At 39.1% G+C, this 22,890-nt stretch overlaps 1 protein-coding gene across 5 annotated transcripts in view; it reads right to left on the bottom strand.

The window, feature by feature from the left end:
- ZMAT3 (zinc finger matrin-type 3) overlaps positions 1 to 15,070 on the bottom strand; it is a 38,895-nt gene extending 23,825 nt beyond the window's left edge. Inside the window, 2 exon segments of one of the 5 annotated variants that reach the window (NM_001076108.1) lie at positions 10,525 to 10,851; positions 14,813 to 15,070. In NM_001076108.1, coding sequence (NP_001069576.1) covers positions 10,525 to 10,794 — 270 coding nt within the window. In that variant the 5' untranslated portion in view covers positions 10,795 to 10,851; positions 14,813 to 15,070. 5 annotated transcript variants of the gene reach the window in all.
- Between the last annotated feature and the right edge of the window lie 7,820 nt (positions 15,071 to 22,890).

The raw sequence follows: 22,890 nt of genomic DNA, 5'->3' as shown, positions 1-22,890 counted from the left end.
GGATAATTAAATTCTAGAAAGTAAAAAGTACTTATATCCAAAATGAGGAGTAAACCCAACTGTCAAAGAATAGACTCAAATGAAATGTAGTAAGAGGCATTGATGAAAGACGGAAAAGCAGTCAAGAAAATAAAAATGATAAAAATAAAAAAATGTAAAGGGTCAAGAGAGGAAGCAATAGAAGTGGAAGACAAGAAAGAATGACTTATATAGAACTGGAGTCCCCAGAGAAGAAAAGCAAAATCAAACAATCAAACAGAACTAACATTTGAAACTATAATTGTTCAAAAGCGTCTAAAATTGTCCAAAAGTAAATGAAGATCCGAATCTACATATTGAAAAGGCATGCCAGGTATCTGGGAAAATTAACCCAGAACAATCAAATCTCCAGTCGATCTTTTAAACTGTATGAGACTTCAAAGAAAAGAAAAAAAAAGTCCTCTTAAACTCTCCAGGCAAAAATCAAATAACTTGCAAAGGTTAAGGAATTAGAATGGCGTCCACAATACACAAAGCAAGGCAATAATGGAACAGCCTTTTTTAAAAAATAAAGGTGTGAACCATGGATTTTATGCCCAGCCAACTATTTCTGTATCAAATGTGAAGACTAGAAAAAATATTTCTAAATACACAAGACCTTAGGAATTCAGTACTTAAAAGGCACTCTTGAAAAATCTACTAACACTTCATTCACCCAAGAAATGACTGGGGAAACCACCAAAAGGACTGATGTTATTTTCAGGTGTCTAAATTGATCAATCCTGGGAAAGATTGAAGGCAAGGCAGGCAGAGAAAGGGACGACAGAGGATGAGATGGTTGGATGGCATCACCAACTCAATGGACATGAGTTTGAGCAAGCTCTGTGAGTTGGTGATGGACAGGAAAGCCTGGCATGTTGCAGTCTATGGGGTCATAAAGAGTTGGACACGACTGAGAGACTGAACTGAACTGTATCAAACACTAAAAAGGTGAAGATGACAGTGAAAGATTAATGTTTAAATATTATACATTATGACACAATGGAAATAATGCAACAAAAATGGGAAAAGGAAAGTAGAATAAGCTCATTGATTCTGTAATAGGCAACAGTTGGGATACCATTAAAAACTGACAAATCAGGTAGTAAAACAGTAAATAACTGAACAGGTTGGTAAAATCATATAAAATAGTGTAAATGAGGAGAAAATGAAAAAGGAGTACAAGGGATGATATAATGTGACACCTTTCTAAATATACCTTTTGCACAGGTGTAGAGAACAAACATATGGAGACCAGGTGGGGAGCGGGGGTGTGGGATGAATTGAGAGATTAGGATTGAAATACATACACTATTGATACTAAGTATAAAAGAGATAACTAATGAGAACCTATTGTATAGCTCAGGAAACTCTGTTAGTGCTCTGTGGCGACCTGGAAGGGAAGGAAATCCAAGAAAGAGGGATATATGTATACATATAGCTGATTAACCTTGCTGTACAGTGGAAACTAACACAACATTGTAAAGCAACTCTACTCCAATAAAAATGAATTAAAACTCTAAATAAATACACCTTTTTGTATGATTCTGACTTTTAGAACTATATTAACATTCTACAGGCTTAGAAAAAGAATCAAAGTCAACAAGAATTGGGGAAGACCCAAAGTGAAATAAGTACAAACAGAAATAAGCCTAACTGTATGAAAAAATCACATGACCACACCAAAGGAGGAGGGAAGGAAAAAACTATTCACATAGTCAGTCTGAAAGTATCTCTCCCATAATACTTACCAAGCACAAAAAGAAAAACAATAACTTTACAAAGGACAACACTAGCAGAGCAGCATCTTTGTAACCTAAGTAATTTTGTAAAACAGTATTTTGACTACACACTATAATGCTAGACACCAAAAGAACAAGACATAAATATTATCCTCTCGTTAGCATGCTTATTTTCCAAAAGGACATAGATTATCAATCCCAGAACTATTTTTATGTGTACTGTGAGTATGTACGTGTGTGTGTGTGTGAATGTGTGTGCTGTGTATAATGAAACATATATAACTACCTCTATCATAAGAAGATCTAGAAGCAATGACACTCAAGTACCAAAAGGCACACCCAACACTCAGATTTTGGTCTCTAAATACCATTCTCCAATTAAAAAAAAAAAAAAAACTGGCTCCTTGAAGAAATGGTTGACATGGGGAAGGTACCAAAAAATCCTGGAATACTTTGTACTGTCAGAAAGTAAGGAACTACACCAAAAATAATGGGGACATGTCAAATGAATATAAGCACCAGCCTGAAGGGAAACACACTGGTCAAATGTGAGACAGTGAATACATCAAAATAAATTATAGTAAGTATTTATATCCCTGAATTAATATAAGAATCTACAATCCATAGTGATACTAATTATTTGGGAAAGTTCTTCATTAAAGTAAAATTCTAACTATAAATATAGAAAGAATGATTGAAGCAGAAAAATCACCATTTGGCAAACACCACGGTAATAATTACTGCAGGGAAAAATCATTAATAGATGCTATTATCACTATTATGTACATCACTATGTAAAAATAGAATGAGAAATATTCACATAGTCCCAAGGTGTTTCCCCATATGATACTTATTAAACATAAGAAGAAAAACAGTAATTTTACAAAGGAGAGCCCCAGCAGGCACCACCTTAATCAGTGATCAAAAGTGAACAGCAGCAGTGATGGAAATATTCACATCAAGTCCTTTCCAATATGAAAAAATGGGAAAGACACAACATCAGTTCTGTGGTATTCCTGTCCAAAAAAACCCCCACATAACCTGAATTCAATCATGAGAAAACAACAAACAAACCCAAATTGGGTCATTCTACAAAACAACTCAAAAACTGCAAGACAGTAAAAAGCATAGAAAAATTTAACCCATCCACATTAAAGAACACATAACACTACATGCAAAAATTTATCTAGGATTGAATCCCTGAACCAGAGAAAGGACATTAGTAAACAATTGATGAAATGTAAAAGGTCTGTATAGCCAAAACTATGGTTTTTCCAGTAGTCGTACGGATGTGAGAGTTGGACCATAAAGAAGGCTGAGCACCGAAAAATTGATGCTTTTGAATTATGGTGCTGGCAAAGACTCTTGATACTCCCCTGGAATGGAAGGAGATCAAGCCAGTCAATCCTAAAGGAAATCAACCCTGAATATTTATTGGAAGGACAGATGCTGAAGCTGAAGCTCTAATGCTCTGGCCCCCCTGATGCGAAGAGCCAACTCACTAGAAAAGACCCTGATCCTGGGAAAGATTGAAGGCAGGAGGAGAAGGGGACGCCAGAGGATGAGATGGTTGGATGGCATCACCAACTCAATGGACAAGAGTTTGAGCAAACTCTGAGAGATGGTGAAGGACAGGGAAGCCTGGTGTGCTACAGTCCATGGGGTCACAAAGGGTCAAACATGACTTAGCAACTGAACAACAAAACAGTCTGTAGAGCAGATAATATTGTTGTTATCAGTATTGAGTTCCTGATTTTGATAACTATACTTTAGGTATATAAAATATTAATATTGGGGGAATCTGATGAGGTGCATGCAGAAATTTTTAAGAAGCGTTTTATACAATAAAACTATTCACATTTAGAAGTTAATAAAATAAAATAAAAGTTGCCCAAAGCCACAAGTAAATGCCAGAAATGAGAATACTCTTGTTCCAGAGTCCAAACCACCCTGCTCCATTGCACCTTAGGACAACTAAACACAATTAAGGACTCACTCAAGTACTAGGAGCTGTCCTAAATATTTTATACCTACTAACTTGCAGGTATGATAAGTGTCATCATTATCATCACCATCTTCATGAGGCATAGAGAAATTAGGGTATATTTCCAATACCATACATCTAGTGAGTATTTCGTACTAGAACTTAAACACTAGTCTGACCCCATGATATATTAACTAATATCCTATAAAACAGATGCTAGAAAAGAAAATAATAAATCAATATACCCCTAAAAATTAAAGATATGATTATCAAAATTAAAAAAATTCAACACAGCATTAGAATTCAAGAATACCTCTCAGAAATTCAATAAAAGGGAGAAATAAGAAATACAAAGAATCAATCCAGCTAATCCAAGATAGTGCTAATAGAATTACCAGGGGAAAAAAAGAGAAATATAGAGAAGAATATTATCAAGGAAATCATATCAAAGAAAATTCCCCAGAGCTCAAGAGAAATGAGAGTATGCAAACTGAAAGGATCCTCTAGGGCTGACAGGGACAGATGAATGAAGACCCAGACCGAAACACACCCATCACTCTGAAATTTTAGATACCAAGGATAAAAAAGAAAGCCGAAAAACTTCCAGGGAAAAAAAGCCCAAAATTAAAGTGGGTCACCCACAAGAGAAAAAGAATCTGAATAAGATTTCTCTCCAGCAACACTAGGAAGACCAAAACAAAACAAAATACACAGGTATACATGCACACACAATGCGGTATAGCTTTTAACCTTTTAGGAAAATAATAGTCAACCTGGAACCAAACTGTCAAGTATGAAGTTCTAATACAGACATTTTTAGACACACAAAGGTGTCTCAGAAAAATATTATTTTCCACTCATTACTACTTCACTTTAAAGAGAGAGAAATGTGCTGTAATTTACATTTATATTTATCCTTTCTTCAAGTAATGTGAAGATGTACTCCAACAAAACAGGATAAAAAAAGGAAAACATGCATATTTAGAAAATGGCAACCTAAGCCATAGAGCAATGAAGAAAAATTCAAAACTAACAGCTGTGCAGCAAACTCAGAGGGCAACCAGTTGAGAATGGAGCAAGAAGACAGAAGGATCTGGGGGCAAAAAGGAGATTCCACACAATACATAGAGTGATCAAGAGTTTGGAGGGGAAAATGAGGATATGATAAAGATATATCATGTAACAAAAAGAAGGGGGAAAATGAAAGCAATGAAAAACTACTGGAAACAAAAAAAGATACACAATGAAGTCATGATCCAAATGTAAAGTATCTGGTTCAAATTAGAACAAGCAATCAGTGGGTTTCATGAAGATAAGTGAAATGGATTATAAACAATAAAAAGAAAGATTAAGAAGCTAGTAGTTTTTTTTACAGAGAAGGCAATGGCACCCCACTCCAGTACTCTTGCCTGGAAAATCCCATGGACAGACTGAGCGACTTCACTTTCACTTTTCACGACTTCACCCTCACTTTTCACTTTCATGCACTGGAGGAGGAAATGGCAACCCACTCCAGTGTTCTTGCCTGGAGAATCCAGGGACAGAGGAGCGTGGTAGGAGGCCGTCTATGGGGTCGCACAGAGTCGGACACGACTCAAGCGACTTAGCAGCAGCAGCAGCAGATTTTTTTAAGGCATAAGTATCTTCTATTTTTTTTAAGAAAGTGTGAGAAACTCAGGGAAAAACAAAAAGCTATTTCAAAGTTATAATACACATCTGAAGGAAACTAAAAGGGAATGATTTTGAGGAACTGGTGACTTTCAAGAAAGAGCTATCCATTTGAACATCTCTTTTAAGTGGTGTGGAACCATGACATTGGAAACAGAAAGAAATAAATAGCTTTGCACTGAACATTTCCCTACTAATAATACAAAAGCTAAATATCAATTTTTAACAATTCAAGTCAACTTGCAAATATCAAGCATAGGAAACTTAATCTGATTATAGAATAAACAAAAATGTTATAAAACTTGATGTTGTCAAAATAAAACTAGAGCTAACCCAAGATGGGAGGCAGAAAGAAGAATAGAGAAGAAAAGGTAGGGCATAGCTGTGGAAGTGAGAACAGGTGATTACTGCTTTTCATTATAAATCTTTATTCTATAGGCATTATTTTGAGAAAAATATCTTTGCATGTTTTAAGGAGTAAACTGTTACCAGTGCAAATGCTACAAAGAGGCTAAGTGAGAAGGAGCTAGATTTCACCTCTAATGTCACAGATAGCCTTGAAAAGGACCATTTCACTAGAATACTAGAATGGAAACCAGAGTATGGTGGGTAGGGAAATGAAAACTTGAAGAAGACAAGTATATCCAGCAGAACTCTTAAGGACAGAAGAAAAGAAAGATTGCTAACAAGAGGAATTAAAAGGAAAGGAAAGGTTTTTGTCGCTATTTTTATTGACATGGGGGAAAAAACCTAAGCATGTTTTTAATCTGATTGAGGTAAAGAAGGGATGACAGGTGATGAAATCCCGAGCACAGGGTGAGGAATCAGCCTTGTAAAGAAGAAAGGATATCTATTGTGAAATGCAAAGAAACCAGGTAGGGAGGGGGCTTCCCTGGTGGCTCAGCAGTCAAGAATCCGCCTGCCCTGTGTCACAAAGAGTCAGACATGACTGAGTGACTAAGCGTGCAAGATGTAGGCAGGATGCGACAGGGAAGCAGAAAGGTGGTGAGATCCAGCTAACAGGGTCACAGAGAGCTTCTATCCACCAACAAAGTTTATTTTGACCACTCTCAGTACACTGCAAGTTCAACTGGAAAACAATCAAATGGGAAATTTGGCGGTGGGCAGGGGGGGGGGGTGGGGGTGGAGGGGAGCGAAAAACATAAACATTAGCTGACATTAGAGATTATGCCATCCAAAGCTGGCATCATCCAAAGCTGGGTGATCAACGTAAAAATGTATGTGCCAAAATCAGTACTTTAAATTTGGGGATAACATCAGCTGTATCCTCTGAATTATGAATTAAGGTCACTACCTTATGTATTTCAATTCTAGAACTACTTTTTTGCCCTGTGTTCTGTGTTTTTCAAATTAATCTACTTACTATGGTAGGTTGTTGTTTGGCTACTAAATATTATGAATAGAAATCTATGTTGATGACAGATTTTTAAAATGTACCTTGAATAACTAGTTCTTTTTCAAATGAGTTACATGAATTAACAGGAAAAAATGGTTGATGTTATTTCAAAATGTAGAGGCCTTAGCAAAATTTATCTAATGCTTTTTGCTTTTTACATTTCTATTAATGACCTTCTATCCTAAAGTGATTCTTCCTCTGGGCAATTATGCTGCTGAAACAGTATTATGTTGCTCCATGTCTGGCTTACCCTAAGTCACCTGAAGCCTACAGACAGATTTTAATAAAATGAATACATATTTTTCCTCCAAAGGTTTTACTTTAAATTATAACTAAAGTCATCATTTTGAGACCACAAAAATATGTACCATCATTAAAAATGAAACAATAGCAAAGCGTTATTTTGAAGCAAGCTGACTGGGTTAAAAAGTCCTAGGAATAGAACTAAATCTGTGATGACCACTGATGTGCATGGGTCATCACTAAGGCAGCCCCAGCTTAGGAACACAAGGATGGCAGGGGAAAATCTCAGTGAGCTTAAAGGGAAGTATTTGTTGAGCAGTTTCCATTGTGTGTCCTGGATTACTGGAGCATGATATGGTCAGTCTCTACCATAACACCACACAAACCAGACTGAAGGCTGTTTACAATACCCTGGGCAATTTGAAACTTTGACATTTCAACAATGGCATCAACTGACTAAAACATTTTGAGTAATGTAATCAACTGTGATTTATTACCTCACATGAATGTGTTTCTAGCTTATAAATAGGCTACCACTGATCCATTTTATCTCACACATAATGAATCTGTGGTCTTGGTACCAGTCAGTATTAAAAAATTACAAAGCATGTTTTAGAGTTGAAATAGAACTTTATTTCCATCATCTCATCAGCCACCTTGCTGTATCAGTGTACAATCATTGCTATTCTGCCCATTTCTGGTCCTCAGTAAGCCTCACTCATTAGTTTTACCCTTGTCTCTAGAAGACTTCCTAAATCACAGCCTATTCGTGTACCCTTGGTATAGTCTTAGATGTATCTTTCAGGATAACATTTCTATGCTTTTTTCCTATGTTGGTGCACCCACATATGTTGTGTTCACACTCAGATTATTTATTATTCTGATCTACCCTTTGATCCACACTCTCGCATGCTGACATTTCTCTCAGGTTGAAATCCAGATTTCATTTCTGGATTAGCTTTCTTCTATGCTATCCTATGGAGAAGGCAATGGCACCCCACTCCAGTCCTCTTGCCTGGAAAATCCCATGGATGGAGGAGCCTGGAAGGCTGCATTCCATGGGGTCACTGAGGGTCGGACACGACTGAGTGACTTCACTTTCTCTTTTCACTTTCATGCATTGGAGAAGGAAATGGCAACCCACTCCAGTGTTCTTGCCTGGAGAATCCCAAGGACGGCAGAGCCTGGTAGGCTGCCTCTATGGGGTCGCACAGAGTCGGACACGACTGAAGTGACTTAGCAGTATGCTATCCTAATGAAACTGCTCTGTACTTTTATACATGAACAGCTTGCTTTGTTTCTTAGAGGAAGAAAACTTCTTCCCCTAAGAATTACCAGTAACACTGGTTTCATTCAAATGTTTGCTTCTGAGCTCTTAAGAACTGGCTTTTATTACACTCAAACTTGTTGTTTTCTATTAGGTTCCACTCTCTAGGTACCAGTTTGCTTCTTCTCTACTCTACTTTTCCTCAGTTCTTGGCTGCTTAAATTGTTTCTAGAACAGGCTGTCCTTCTCCAACTTTTCCACTTAAAAATTCTGATTATCTAAAATTTAATTCCATTTTCTTATATTTTCTAATTCATATATTCACTGTATCACCGAGGAAGCTGAAATTAAGTATATATTACTCATCAGCTAAAAAGTTCAGAGCACACATGCACACAAGTGTAGAAGAAAAGAAAAAAACCTAAATAAATTCTGGTTCTCTTATCTAGTTTAAGCCTTATAATCCAATGACTCTGATCAAACTGAACTCTATGCATAACCAGAAGCATCCATCACTGTCACAAAGAGATATTAGGAAGGAAAAAGGCAGGAGGTGTATGTACAATCCATGCACATATGTTTAAATTACATATTGCCCAAGAGTTTTCCCGCATAAAAGCAGACAACTTTTCTGTAAATGGTACTTACATGTGTATATGACACACAATTAACTTGCTCCCAAGTTAATGGTTTAAACAGCAAAAAATCAAAACTTTAGAAACCAGGCTTGATTTCCATGAGTCGTAGGCCATAAGACCAAACATGCCACAGAAACAAATGAAGACAAAGCTGTTAATAGCACTGCGAGTTGAATCTGACATGGATCATCCTAACAGGCCACAACCGAAAAGTAAAACTGGCAAAAGAAGAAGCCGTGTCAAACCACTGTCATGGGAAGTGATACACAGAGGGGATGAGAGTGGGGGATGGGGAAAGAAAGAAACGTAAGATAAATCCAGAAGAGGCTTTTATGAACCAATAATGATCAAAGAGTCGGACACGACAGAGCGACGAACACACTGGTCAAGGAGCAACAGCGACATGCCAATATCGGATGATATAATTAACTCTTTGCGTTGGAGGGCAAAATCAAGCCAACAACAGGAGCTCCATACAAGTAACATGTCTTCCCCTAAATCCCAAAGAAAACAATTCACCATTAAAATGTCTCTGATGTACAATCATGAAGTGACGCAATTAGCCACCTTGAAGATCAGCCCTAAACAGAACAGCAAAGACTTACACCCAGAGTAAATAAAAACTTGAAGGAAGTTACAGAGGCACAACAGGAGAAACATCTTCCTAACAAATATCCTTCTACCATAGTGTCCTATTATTTCAGATATTCATGCAGAGAATAAATAGTCAAATCAATATGACCCAGAAAACATATTTTCATTCAATGGCATTTGGCCTCAATGGCTTCTTAGATCTCTTTTCTCAAAAAAAAAAGAGGACATAATTTTATATACAGAAAACAATCAAGAAACATACCTGTGTTTTCCTTAGCAGTGACAGAGGTCAAAAGGAAAAGCTTAAGATTCATAGACAAAGAATATTCTGAACTGATACAAACTGCATTAGCTGGAAGAGAATATTTATAAAACTAATTCTTTCAGACAATTTTAACACTGAATTGAGTATGGTACACAATACTTCAAGCAACTGATCTCCTTAGGACCACAGGTTCAAACATGCATAGGTGATTTTATTTGCCTAAAACAACAGATGGCTTCCCAGGTGGCACCAGTAGTAAAGAATCTGTCTGCCAATGCAGGAAATGTGAAAGAAGTGGGTTCCATCCCTGGGTTAGGAAGATCCCCTAGAGAAAGGAATGGCTACTCACTCTGGTATTCTTGCCTGGAAAATCCCCTGGACAGAGGAGCCCAGAGGGCTACAGTCCACAGGGTCACAAAGAGTCAGACGTGACTGAAGCAACTGAGCACACACGCACACAAAACCCCAGGTAAACTGATGCCACACAGCTAAGTGTAGGAAGTTGAAAGAAATCCCATTCCACGAAAAGTGATGTTTTCTTTTAAAGTAGCAACACTGTGCTTTTAGCCAAACACTTAGCCATTGTATTATTCCAGACACAAATGGTCATTTCATAGACACCTGTGAATTGGGCAGAGCCCTGAAATGTTCTCCCACTAGATGCTTGATTTTTCTTTTCTTCCCTTACCTGATAATGAGCCTGGGCTTGCTGCGCTGAGTTCAAGGTGACATTGCAGAGCTTGCAGTACAGGGGCTTACATAGCTCCTCCAGGGCAGTGTCTTGTTCCCCTCCCTTAGGTGGCTCTTCTTCTCCAGCCAAAGGCAAGGAAGCCTCCTGCCCAAAAGGCTTCTGCGGTGGAAGCTGCAAGGCTCCTGTAGACCTGGCGGCCACTGACATAGGAGGAGAGGATGAGGGCCGCTTAGGCGGAGGAAGCCCGGCGTGTTGCAAGAGGATCATTGGGTAGAAAAGCCTTGGGCATCATCCAAAGGATGAGGAGAAGTCAGGTCTTCAAATCTGAATCAACAGCAAATATTGAAAAAAAAAAAAAAACTTAAAAATGTGTCATCAGCAATATGATATGTAAATGACCACATCATAGGTTCCTTCCTCTACTTCTCTAAACTATCTCTGGGACTCCCTTTCTTTTCCCTCATTCCCTCACTTCCCCCATCTGTTAATCCACATTGACACAACACTCTTCCACTGAGAAGAGCTTTATGGATTTGGCTTGATTTTGCCTGGCACAGTTCCAACTGCAGTCCCTCTGGCCCATGAACATTAATAGCATTGCATCCATGGCTAATTAAATCTAAAAGTCACATGACTGAAATGAACATCAAAGGTCACCCAGTCCAGACCCCTTCCCTCAGGCACACTTAAAACACTCTTGATGATAATCATACATAGACAAAAAAAAAAAAAATCCCACCAGCAGAGAACCTTAGCAAATATCCCCTTTTCATGCAAACTATCTTTGCATCCAAATAATATCAAAAACAGTGAAATCAAGAGTGTCACTGTTCAAACTACTGCAAACACTTCTAGAACTAGCTTAACTATCCAGGAACTCTATATATCTAATAGCTAATATTAGACATATACTCTAATATCTTGGAAAAACTCTTGAGTCACTAAATGTGACAAAAATAAATAAACATGTACCTTCTGATCAACTAGTAATACCAAAAAAATTGATTTGAATCTTCAAAGTGGAGGTTGCAAACAACCTGAAGGCCACATGCAGCCACAGATGTGCTCTGTTTGGAATACACAGTGTTTCATTTTGCTTTCATTTTTAAATTGAATTGGTTGTCAACATTTCAAAATCAAAAGATTTGTGGCTCCTCTTGATAAAAGGGGGATCTGACAACACTTGGACCATAGTCCTACATGGGCAACAATAGCTAGTGAGTATTGAGAGGCACTGTCCTGGGTACCCAAGCTTGTCTTCTCTAGGCCGCCTCAAGTGCCCACTCAGCCTGCTGCTTCTATTCATATTACATGCCTGTGCCCCACAGGCTCAAGTTGAAGACCCCACCTCATGTAGCCTTAGATTGATTCATTAATCTCCTATAAAATCAGAGTATTTTATTTCTCTCTCTAGAGTAAATTTTGAGATAAGGATTTTAATTTGGGTTAATTGGAATCGTGGAAACTCAAAGCACATAGTGTGGTTCATTTTGAGATACTCAAGATTAGAAGTTGCCATCTGGGTCAGAGGCAGGAGAAACAGGTAAAACTGAACTGGGATTGGAACATACTGGGTTTTTCTGAGGGAAACAATAGAGACTATAAGAGAAAGCAAATAGTTGAAAAGACTGAGGAACTAGAATTATACTGGGGCCCTGGCAGTATGATCCAGTACCCCACTGGACGCTTACTTCATGCACTATTTGATGTAGGTAATTCTCCAGGCCAGAATACTGGAGTCGGTAGCCTTTCCCTTCTTCAGGGAATCTTCCCAATCCAGGGATCAAACCCAGGTCTCTTGCACTGCAGGCGGATTCTTTACCAGCTGAGCCACAAGCAAAGCCCAAGAATCCTGGAGTGCGTCTATCCCTACTCCAGTGGATCTTCCTGATCCAGGAATCAAAATGGGGTCTCCTGCATTGAAGGTGATTTCTTTACCAACTGACCTATGAGGGAAGCCCCTAACCCTGAGTATCTCAAAATGAACCACACTATGCGCTTTGAGTTCCCACGATTCTAACTGACCCAAATTAAAATCCTTATCTCAAAATCCTCTATTCCTTCCACTTTCAATACTATTAAAACCTCTTTTTGGTCAATAGAACATAGCAATTTTAAGTGCCAAAATTTTCCATCTGCAATAGAAAAGTATAGGTTTTATGATAATAGATTTACTGAAATCAACCAAGAACAATTTTGAAAAGTTAAATCTCTTTTACCACATTTAATAAGTATCTACACCTGTAAATTTCAACCAAATAACAGTTTTTGTACTAAATTCAGGCTCTTAGAGCAGGAGAGGTTATCAGTGCAATGGGAAAATAATGTACTAAATGGCAAAGTACATACATCATTAGTCATAGTATTCAACAATATTTCTTATTGTTGAATATAAGCATATATTGTTGATATAAGCATATAAGCATATTGTTGAATAAGCATAATATTTAGAAAAACAATAATGTTATTTTATTCTCAAGCAGAAATATGCTGTCCATACCTCTGAGAATATTTTTTAAAAAGCAATACAGATTTAGAACATTTAAAAAGTCAGGTTCTCTATAATCACATTATTCCTCTCAATTAAACCAAGTAAAGACATTCAGAAAGCAAAGGCAAATACGGATATTTTAAAAAAGAAAACTACGGGGACAAAGACCCCTTTTTAAAAATTTTAACTACCTAATCATGACAATTAGTAATATTAAAAGACTACATATACCACCTGTACAGAAACAAAAGGATACCAAAGTGCCAATGACAAGCTGCCAGCTCAGAGATAAATGATGGAGGAGGATGTTAAAACATCTTGATAAAGGAAATACACAATATAAAGAGAAAATCAAATGTTACCAATGGCCTAGACATGTCTGGACTTGTTTTATAAAAGTTCACTCCCACTTGAGGAAATACCAGCATGTGTCTCCCCCAGCGTTGTCTACAGGCTTCCATCATAATAAAGGCCTGATAAAATCTCCTGAATTGAAGAAAAAATTCTCATACAGTACAAACTTACCCACTATCACATTTTACCTTTTAATGTTTAAAGAATACCTAGATAGTCCAAAATTCTTTCTTGTAATATTTAACAATCAAAATGATGTCAACTCCCCCAAAAGTATCTATACAAGACAATTACATCAGGTATTACTATACTTGCAAAAAAAAAAAAAAAACTAGCATAAAATAAAAATCTAAAAACAAAGCCTTCAGTGAAAGCAGATATGGTGGAATATAAAGAGATTCAAAGCATATAGGACTCAGGTCTGTTCAACTACTGCATTAAATTAAAAGAAACTAACTTGACGCCTGATGTAAATAAAATATTCCTCAGATCATAAAAGCCATTCAATTTAATGCTTGAAGTAGCATAAATGAAGGATTTATGGTGGTTAATGTCCTGGTATGGAAAGAGTTGAGGGGACAATAAAGAAAATCAAAGCTTCTCAGTCTACCCTGTTTAAAGAAAAGGAATGATCATATAGCATAGTTTTCATGATCGAACTAGGGCCTACTCTTCACATACTGCATTAAAGACAACCACTTTCTCATTTGGAGAAATCTTCGGAGGAAAGGAAGACAATAAGAGAACAGGTTACTAGCACCTCAGGAAACTAGGTAAGTCTGTAACTGGGAATTCCGAAAATGAGGGAAAGACGGTGAGCATTATTCAGAGGTCATCAGAACACAGCGAGAAGGAATGAGAGAGGAAAATAAAACAATAACCAGTTGTAAGGTATATCACAGAAGGAAGACCCAAAAGAACGAAAGAACCTGGGGAAGAAGAGGCCTTGGTGAACTGGTGAATGTTCTCCAGTCTCAGTTATGACTGGCCCGAATCCTAGGAAACCTTTCACATATTTGAATCAGAGCTACATATACTTCAGCATCGCCCACATATATCTTACATTTCTAAAACGTGCATGCATACACAAGAGAGCGCACTCACATATACATACATACACGCACACACACACATACACGCACACACACACACATACACGCACACGCACTCACGCACCCATGAGGATGCCATCACGAAAGATGGAATCCCGGGTCTCCCACGGGGCGGGGGCAAGCGCTAGGGCCAAGGCAGCTCCACAGCTCGAGGATCCAAACAGTACACGTGAAATGCTTTAAAAACAAACAGATAAATAAAAGCACCGCAAGCCGGTCACGTGGAGGGCAGGTGGAAAGACCGCACCGGAAAGGAACTGCTAGCCTGGTCGCTCTGGTGCTCCTAAATGTCCTAAATGCCCCGAGGCTCGCGATCGCCCGCACTTACCGGAACCCCCGGGACGCGCCGGGAGTCTGGGCGCCGCGCCTGCCCCGGACGCCCGCCGCCGTCCGTCCTCCACGCCTGGCTCGGCCCGATTCTACTCCGCCTCCCTCCGCGTAACTTTCTCGGCTGGCCGGGCAGAGCCCCCTCCACAGCTGAAGGCTGTCTGTCAAAAGTCAGTCCAAACGGACCCACAGGGAAACAGCTGCAGGAAGTGACTGCGGAATCGGGAGGCGGCGGAGGAGGAGACTGAAGGCGCCGGCCCGGCGTCGCCAGTGCGCATGTGCTTGGTGGAGCAGGGCCCGCGGCGGCGGAGGAGGCTCCAGCACGCCGGGAGGGTGGGGTGCACACCCGGCAGGTGCCGGGACTGTGAGCGCAGCGGCTCTGAGCCGGCGTGGGGGACAAAGGCACGAGTCCCAGGGAGGACGCACCACCGCCAGTCTTAAGAGTTTGTTCATCCTATAACCTGGAAAGTTGATCCAGAGCAGAAACCTGGGCAGAGTTTTCGCAACTTTCATCTCCTGTCACTGAGATCCAAAGCCTTTTTCATTCCAGCCCTGCCCTCCGTCCGCTGATTGCCTGCTAAGAGTGGCAGAGGGGAGCTGCCAGAATATCCAGGATCGTCCCACCTGCTGCGACAGAACCTTTAAACTGCTCCTTTCTCCAGGATGAAGGAAGAATAGCGCGCTGCTGCCAACTCAGAGGTCTCCAATCACACAAGAAAACATGTACGCAGACTTGCTCTCTACGTAACAGCAGAACTGGCAAGAGATGTGGTGTTGGAGAAGACTCTTGAGAGTCCCTTGGACTGCAAGGAGATCCAACCAGTCCATTCTGAAGGAGCTGAGATTTCTTTGGTAGGAATGATGCTAAAGCTGAAACTCTAGTACTTTGGCCACCTGATTCGAAGAGTTGACTCATTGGAAAAGACTCTGATGCTGGGAGGGATTGGGGGCAGGAGGAGAAGGGGACGACAGAGGATGAGATGGCTGGATGGCATCACTGACTCGATGGACGTGAGTCTGAGTGAACTCTGGGAGTTGGTGATGGACAGGGAGGCCTGGCGTGCTGCGATTCATGGGGTCGCAAAGAGCTGGACACGACTGAGTGACTGAACTGAACTGAGAGACCTTCTCTGGCACACCACCACTCCCCACCCCACCCTCAACCTCACCTGCATGACAAGAAAGGCTAGGAAGAGATTGGCTAAGGCTATAATGTCACATCCTTTCACAGTCAACCTCAGCACATTCAGGGTTGACATTGAGAGATGAGCTGAGCCAAGTATTAATGTTAAAATTCTGTTAACTTGTAAATTTTTCCATAGGACTATTTGGGGGTAAAATATTCATAACATAAATTTTGACCATTTTTAACTGTTAGTTCAGTGCCACTAAGTACATTCACAACATTGTGTGCTTATTTTTTAAGCATTACAGTAAGTCCTCTATATATGAGCCTTCAAGTTGAGAGCTTTCCAAAGATACCAACATGGGTTCCGTCAACCTCAAGTTTGAGTGAAATTGTAGCTTGTGCTCCAGCTCCTATTGCTGAGGATCTTTCAGCTCTTCCATCTCCCACCTCCTCTCCCTCCTCTAGTCAGTAACTCTTTTTGTCTGTTCACTGGATGCCAGGCCCTGTATGGCTGCTATTATAGTGTACTACCTTACTTTTCAAGGTAGTGTACTGTAAGATTTAAAATGTTTTCTTTATTCTTTTTGTTTATTTTTATATATTATTAGAAAAGTATTATAAACCTATTACAGTACACTACTATATAGCTGACTGTGTTCTTTGGGTACCTAAGGCTAACTTTGTTGGACTTACAAACTTATTGTCAGAATGGAACTTGTTCATATGTAGGGGACTTACTGTAATTAAAATGTCAATGAGACCTATTTATAGCAAGATGTACCCTGCTGCTGCTGCTGCTAAGTCACTTCAGTCATGTCCGACTCTGTCCCACCAGGCTCCCCCGTCCCTGGGATTCTCCAGGCAAGAACACTGGAGTGGGTTGTCATTTCCTCCTCCAATGCATGAAAGGGAAAAGGGAAAGTGAAGTCGCTCAGTCGTGTCCGACTCTTCGGGACCCCAAGGACTGCAGCCTACCAGGCTCCTCCGTCCATGGGATTCTCCAGGCAAGAGTACTGGAGTAGGGTGCCATTGACTTCTCTGAAGATGTACCCTAGTAGTAGGCAAATACTGCAGGAAATTAAGGCAGTTTCTTTGGCTGAAACACACCATCCAATACTACCAAGGACAAACCAAATTGACTCTTTTCTAGAAATGACTTAATTAATACAATGGTTGCTTAGCAATCACCCAAAGCTAGTGTATGCAGGCCCTTTAAGGAGAATAACTCATCATGCCTAGGTAGACAACTAACAGTTTTTCTGAATTAATTTTCTGTTTATGCATACATACTTTGAGCTTCTCTAGTGGCTCAGCAGTGAAGAATCTGCCTGCAACGCAGGAGACGTGGGTTTGATCCCTGAGTGGGGAAGATCCCCTGGGCATGGCAACCCACTCCAGTATTCTCGCCTGGTGAATCCCATGAAAAAATTGCATTAAATCTGTAGATTGCATGGGGTAGTGTTGTCATTTTAACAATATTAATTCTTCCAATCCATGGACACAGTATATCTTTCCATCTGTTTGTGTTGTCTTCAATTTCTTCCATCAGCATCATAGTTTTCTGAGTACAAACAAGTCTTTTACTTCATTAGGTAGGTTTATGTCTAAGCATTTTATAGTATTTTTTTCAGTAAAAACATTCACAAGTGGTCATTTTTACCATCCTGTTAAACATACTAAGCAAAAAGGCAGTTTTTTTCAGGTGAAATGCTTTCAATAAATGCTGCAGTATTAACTAATAAATTCAGAAAATAAGCACCTTCCAACTTTATATCTGATAAATTTCACCACATTTATTAATCTTTTCAGTTGCTATTCTGTTCACTAAAAACTAATCATCTTGTTGAAAATATTTTTGTTTGTACTTTGCAGATAAACATGAATTCACAAACATTGTAAACAAAAATCAGTGAGAGGTTAGATCAATGTTTGTCTTCAACATGTTTGAGTACAAGTTTTGAGCATATAAAAAGGGGTCCTTCAACAGTTTATTTTTAAAAGTTCAATTGTTTCAGCTTGGATACCAATTTTTGAAGCAAAACATATTTTAGCAGAATCTACAGTACCAAATCATCATCAAACTTTCTCCTATTCCATAGCATCATTGTCCGCAAGAATTCTGAAATTAATTCCAAGGCAGCTTTAATTATTTCATCTTTGTTTACAATTTTTAGTGATTTTTCTTTACAATTTGTGTGGGGTTTTTTTGTAAAAACCACTAAAAGATGGATCATTTTGTGTAGTTACTCTGACTTTATCCCCCTAAGTCACACTAAGGTTCAAGCTATTTTGAAGTCAAGTGAAGTCACTCAGTTGTGTCCGACTCTTGCGACCCCATGGACTGTAGCCTACCAGGCTCCTGAGTCCATGGGATTTTCCAGGCAAGAGTACTGGAGTGGGTTGCCATTTCCTTCTCCAGGGGATCTTCCCGACCCAGGGATCGAACCTGGGTATCCCGCATTGTAGGCAGATGCTTTACCGTCTGAGCTACCAGGGAAAAACAGTTAAAATGAAAAAGACTGACAGTAACAAATGTTGGCTAGGATATGGAACAACTGACACTCTCATAAACCACAGGTAGGAGAGTAAAATGATACAACCAACAAAAACAGTTCTCCCATTTCTTATAAATTTAATAATATACTGCCTATAGACTCTGGCATTTCACTCCTAGATATTTACACAAGTCAATAAAACCAATGTCCATGAAAAGATATATCCATAATTGCTCATATCTTGATTTGCAATATTCCAAAATGGAGAAAAGACAACGTTCAACATTGAGTGAGCCAATAAAATAAAAAGTAAATGTTATTGAAAGGTTGTTGCTATTTTGCACCTTCCTAAAAATAAGACTTATACTTGAAGAAGAAGCAATGCAAGGTCCTATACTGCTCACCAAATAAGCATGTGCTACTCCACATTTCCCTAGACACTTGCAGTTAAATGACCCTTGTGATTGACTTTGGGCTGGGAAAGAAAATAATGTGTGTCAGTTCAATTCAGTCGCTCAGTCGTGTCCAGCTCTTTGCGACCCCATGAATCGCAGCACACCAGGCCTCCCTGTCCATCACCAACTCCCAGAGTTCACTCAGACTCACGTCCATCGAGTCAGTGATGCCATCCAGCCATCTCATCCTCTGTCGTCCCCTTCTCCTCCTGCCCCCAATCCCTCCCAGCATCAGAGTCTTTTCCAATGAGTCAACTCTTCGAATCAGGTGGCCAAAGTACTGGAGTTTCAGCTTTAGCATCATTCCTACCAAAGAAATCCCAGGGCTGATCTCCTTCAGAATGGACTGGTTGGATCTCCTTGCAGTCCAAGGGACTCTCAAGAGTCTTCTCCAACACCACAGTTCAAAAGCATCAATTCTTTGGCACTCAGCCTTCTTCACAGTCCAACTCTCACATCCATTCATGACCACTGGAAAAACCATAGCCTTGACTAGACGGACCTTTGTTGGCAAAGTAATGTCTCTGCTTTTGAATATGCTATCTAGGTTGGTCATAACTTTCCTTCCAAGGAGTAAGCGTCTTTTAATTTCATGGCTGCAGTCACTTCTAACTCAAAGTTTTTAAGAGCCAGTATGTGATCCTGCAATTTGGATGCCAGGTTTTGAGAGAACAGTCACAATACAGAAGCAAACTAGATTCTTGAGTCCCTGTTTGGGTCAGAGCTACCCTGGAAAGTCAGTGGACCCACAATTGACTGATCAAGTGAAAAATAACCACAGTACTGTTAAGCCACTAAGATTTTGAGGTTAATTTGCTCCCATGCATAACTTAGCATCCGAGTACATTCTACGATTTTTGATTACTGCTGACTCTCTCTACTATGATGACAGTAATGTTCTTATTTTCTGCCAATGAGGTGGTCTTCAGGGACAATGCCACTTACTCATAACCTTTGATCAGTTCAGTTATTTTCTTTATTTGAGTGAGAATAATTTACATATTCATAAGTTTTGAGCTTATACATCAAATTTTCTTTTGCCAGTTCCAATGGGTGGCCCTAATTAAAAATACTATTTTCAAGGTATAATATTTCATTTTTATCAAGAAAAACAGAGGCACTAGAGTAATTTTTAAAGCAGAATTTCAAGTATATTTATATTACAAGGGAACTCACTGCCATGGAAAGTGAAACTAAAGTTTCATATTTATAAACAAAAGATTTAATTATAGGAAATTACATTAGAAAGTTGAGCTTATTTGTGAGAAAATTTTTTTCTATAAATGTACATTAATAAACAAGTATACAAACAAATGCATGCAGGGGTTTGAAAAGAGGCCACCTTTTCAAAATAGTATATGTATGAACATCTGCTGGCTGACTGAGAAATCACATGGTCTACATCTAGGGGGCAGGGTATGGATGATAGAGAGGAATTGGGTTTACAGCAAAAACGTACACAATTAGAAGGGGGCAAATAGACAAGGTTTCCTTAATGATACAAAAGTCCAAATTTCCCAGTAATTACCAGTATATAAAAATATTAAAACATAAAAAATTAAACCTATGTAAAGCATAAAACTGGTAAAAGACATAAAACACAACACAAAATAACTATTGATTTTTCTTGTGGACTTCTGTGATAAAACGTTTCAATAAAAAATATTCACAATTTCCCCCCAAAATCTTCACATAAATTTAATGCTTCAGAAAGATGGGACATGTTAATTCTTTGGTTTTAAGTATACATAGTTCATTGATATATAAACTCAGAAATAGAATTACCTCAATTTGAGAAGCATTACTCCAATTTCCCTAAGATTATCCTTGTATTATGCTGGTACATCTGAACAGTTTCAATTTTGATGGATTCTGTAGATTTCTCATGTTAATGCTTTCACTTACTGGTATTTTGGTTTTTAGCCATCAGTTTACATTAAGGGGTACCAAACAGTCCAGGTTGCTATAATAAAATATCATAGCCTGGATAGATTAAACAACAGTCCTCTCTCACCTCCCCTCTTAAATCACTCACTTGGAAAAATCCAGCTGCCATGTTATAAGGACACCCAGGCAGCCCCGTGCAGAGACATGATGAAAAGTTAATACCATCTGCCAACATTCAGGAACCAAGACCATCAGCCTTAGCCAACAGCCACGTGATAAGCTATCTTGGAAATGGATCTTGCAGCCCCCATCAAGCCCCCCTTCAAACTGCAGCCCCAGTTGATATCTTAATTTAGCCTTATGAGAGATCCTGAGCCAAAACCACCCGGCTACACTCCTAGTTTCCTGACCCTCAGAGATAATAAATTCCTGGTATTTTAAGCAACTAAGTTTTGAAGTAATTTGTTAATACAGAATAGGTCATTTATTTATCTGCCTCCCTCTTTCTTTTGACTGTAGGAATCCTAGATTCAAATATGAGGCTCACCTCCAAAATTTATACAGGACTTTCAGCACTTTTGTGTTCTAACATTATTTTCTTATTTTTATTTTTCTCTTCTCTCAATTTCCTCTTCTTTTTATTTAATTTTATTACAAAAGCCACCTCAAGTAGCTTTTATGAGAATGAGGTAAAGTATTTTTTATGACAAAATGAAGAAAAATAACCAAAAGAAGATAACAAAATATAAGCAAAAAAGTTAACATTCCATGTTACACCTCCGTTTGAAGCTTTCTTCAACATGGAAGAAGCAAAGTTTTATGTAGGCTTTCTTAAAGGATTTGAATATAAGTTCTAAGTAGGAAAAAATAAAAATATGGAACAGAAGTATAAGCTATATGAAATGAACTTTATATTTTATCCTCTGAGTAGTGATTACAAATCACTAGTCCATAAAGATAATTTCAACAATCTGCAAGAAAATAAGAAAAATGAGAGAATGCAATCAATTTTCCATTAAATTAATTTAACTTAAATTTGATTGTATTGAGATTATGGTCCTTCTGTGCTGTGCTGTGCTGTGCTTAGTCTCTCAGTCATGTCCAACTCTTTGCAACTCACGGACTGTAGCCTGCCAGGCTCCTCTGACCATGGGATTCTCCAGGCAAGAATACCAGAGTGGACTGCCACACCCTCAGCCAGGATGTTCCTTCTAACCTTGATGTATTTTCTTTTAGGAAACAATAATTATAGTGTATTGTGGTTTTTTAAATGTTCTTAATCCCACGATTTCCCCATTTCTCCCAACATGTATGTGTTTTTGTTTGGTTATGTCTTATTAAATGTTCCCTGTGCATGAAACAACGACGTGCAGAAACCACTGCTCCTAGAGAAGTACTGAGGGATAGTGGGAGAGATGGCAGGGCAACGTATGAGGGAGAAAAGCATTCATATTTTCATATTTTTATAACATGAACTCCAGAAGATAAAGATCAACCAGCCTGTATCTCAGGCCCTCTCTCAACCCCAATCTGGTTGAGTTTCAATGTTCCAAAGCAGTAGACAGTTTCCTACCTTTGCCTGTCTGGCCTGTGAAGACAGTATAAACAATTATGTAACACTTTTTTCCACTTAATTTTATTTTTAGTTGAAAGAATGTCTTCAGAAAATATATGTACTGTTTCAATTACCTAGAACTGCTAGGCATAATGAACAAATTCTATTTAAAATAGAATTTCAAGCTTGGAGAATCCCTGGAGAATCCCACGGTCAGAGGAGCCTGGCAGGCTACAATCTGTGAGTTGCAAATAGAAAATTGACTGCGTTGGCTTCCTGGTGGCTCAGTGGTAAAGAATCTGCCTGTCGATGCAGGAGACATGGGTTTGTCTCCTGATCCAGGAAGGGCCCACATGCTGTGGAACAACTAAGCCCATTGCCACAACGATTGAGCCTGTGTACTCTAGAGCCCACGAGCCACAATAAAGCCCGTGGCCTAGAGCTGGCACTCTGCAACAAGAGAACCACAGCAGTGAGAAGACTGCACACCACAACTAAAGACTGGCCCCTTCCGCTGCAACTAAAAAGCCTGTGCAGCAATGAAGACCCAGCAGAGCT

This window comes from Bos taurus, chromosome 1, assembly GCF_002263795.3.
Source record: "Bos taurus isolate L1 Dominette 01449 registration number 42190680 breed Hereford chromosome 1, ARS-UCD2.0, whole genome shotgun sequence".
NCBI lineage: Eukaryota > Metazoa > Chordata > Mammalia > Artiodactyla > Bovidae > Bos > Bos taurus.
Note: the sequence above shows the minus strand (reverse complement) of the source record. Positions and strands in the feature narration are given on the sequence as shown.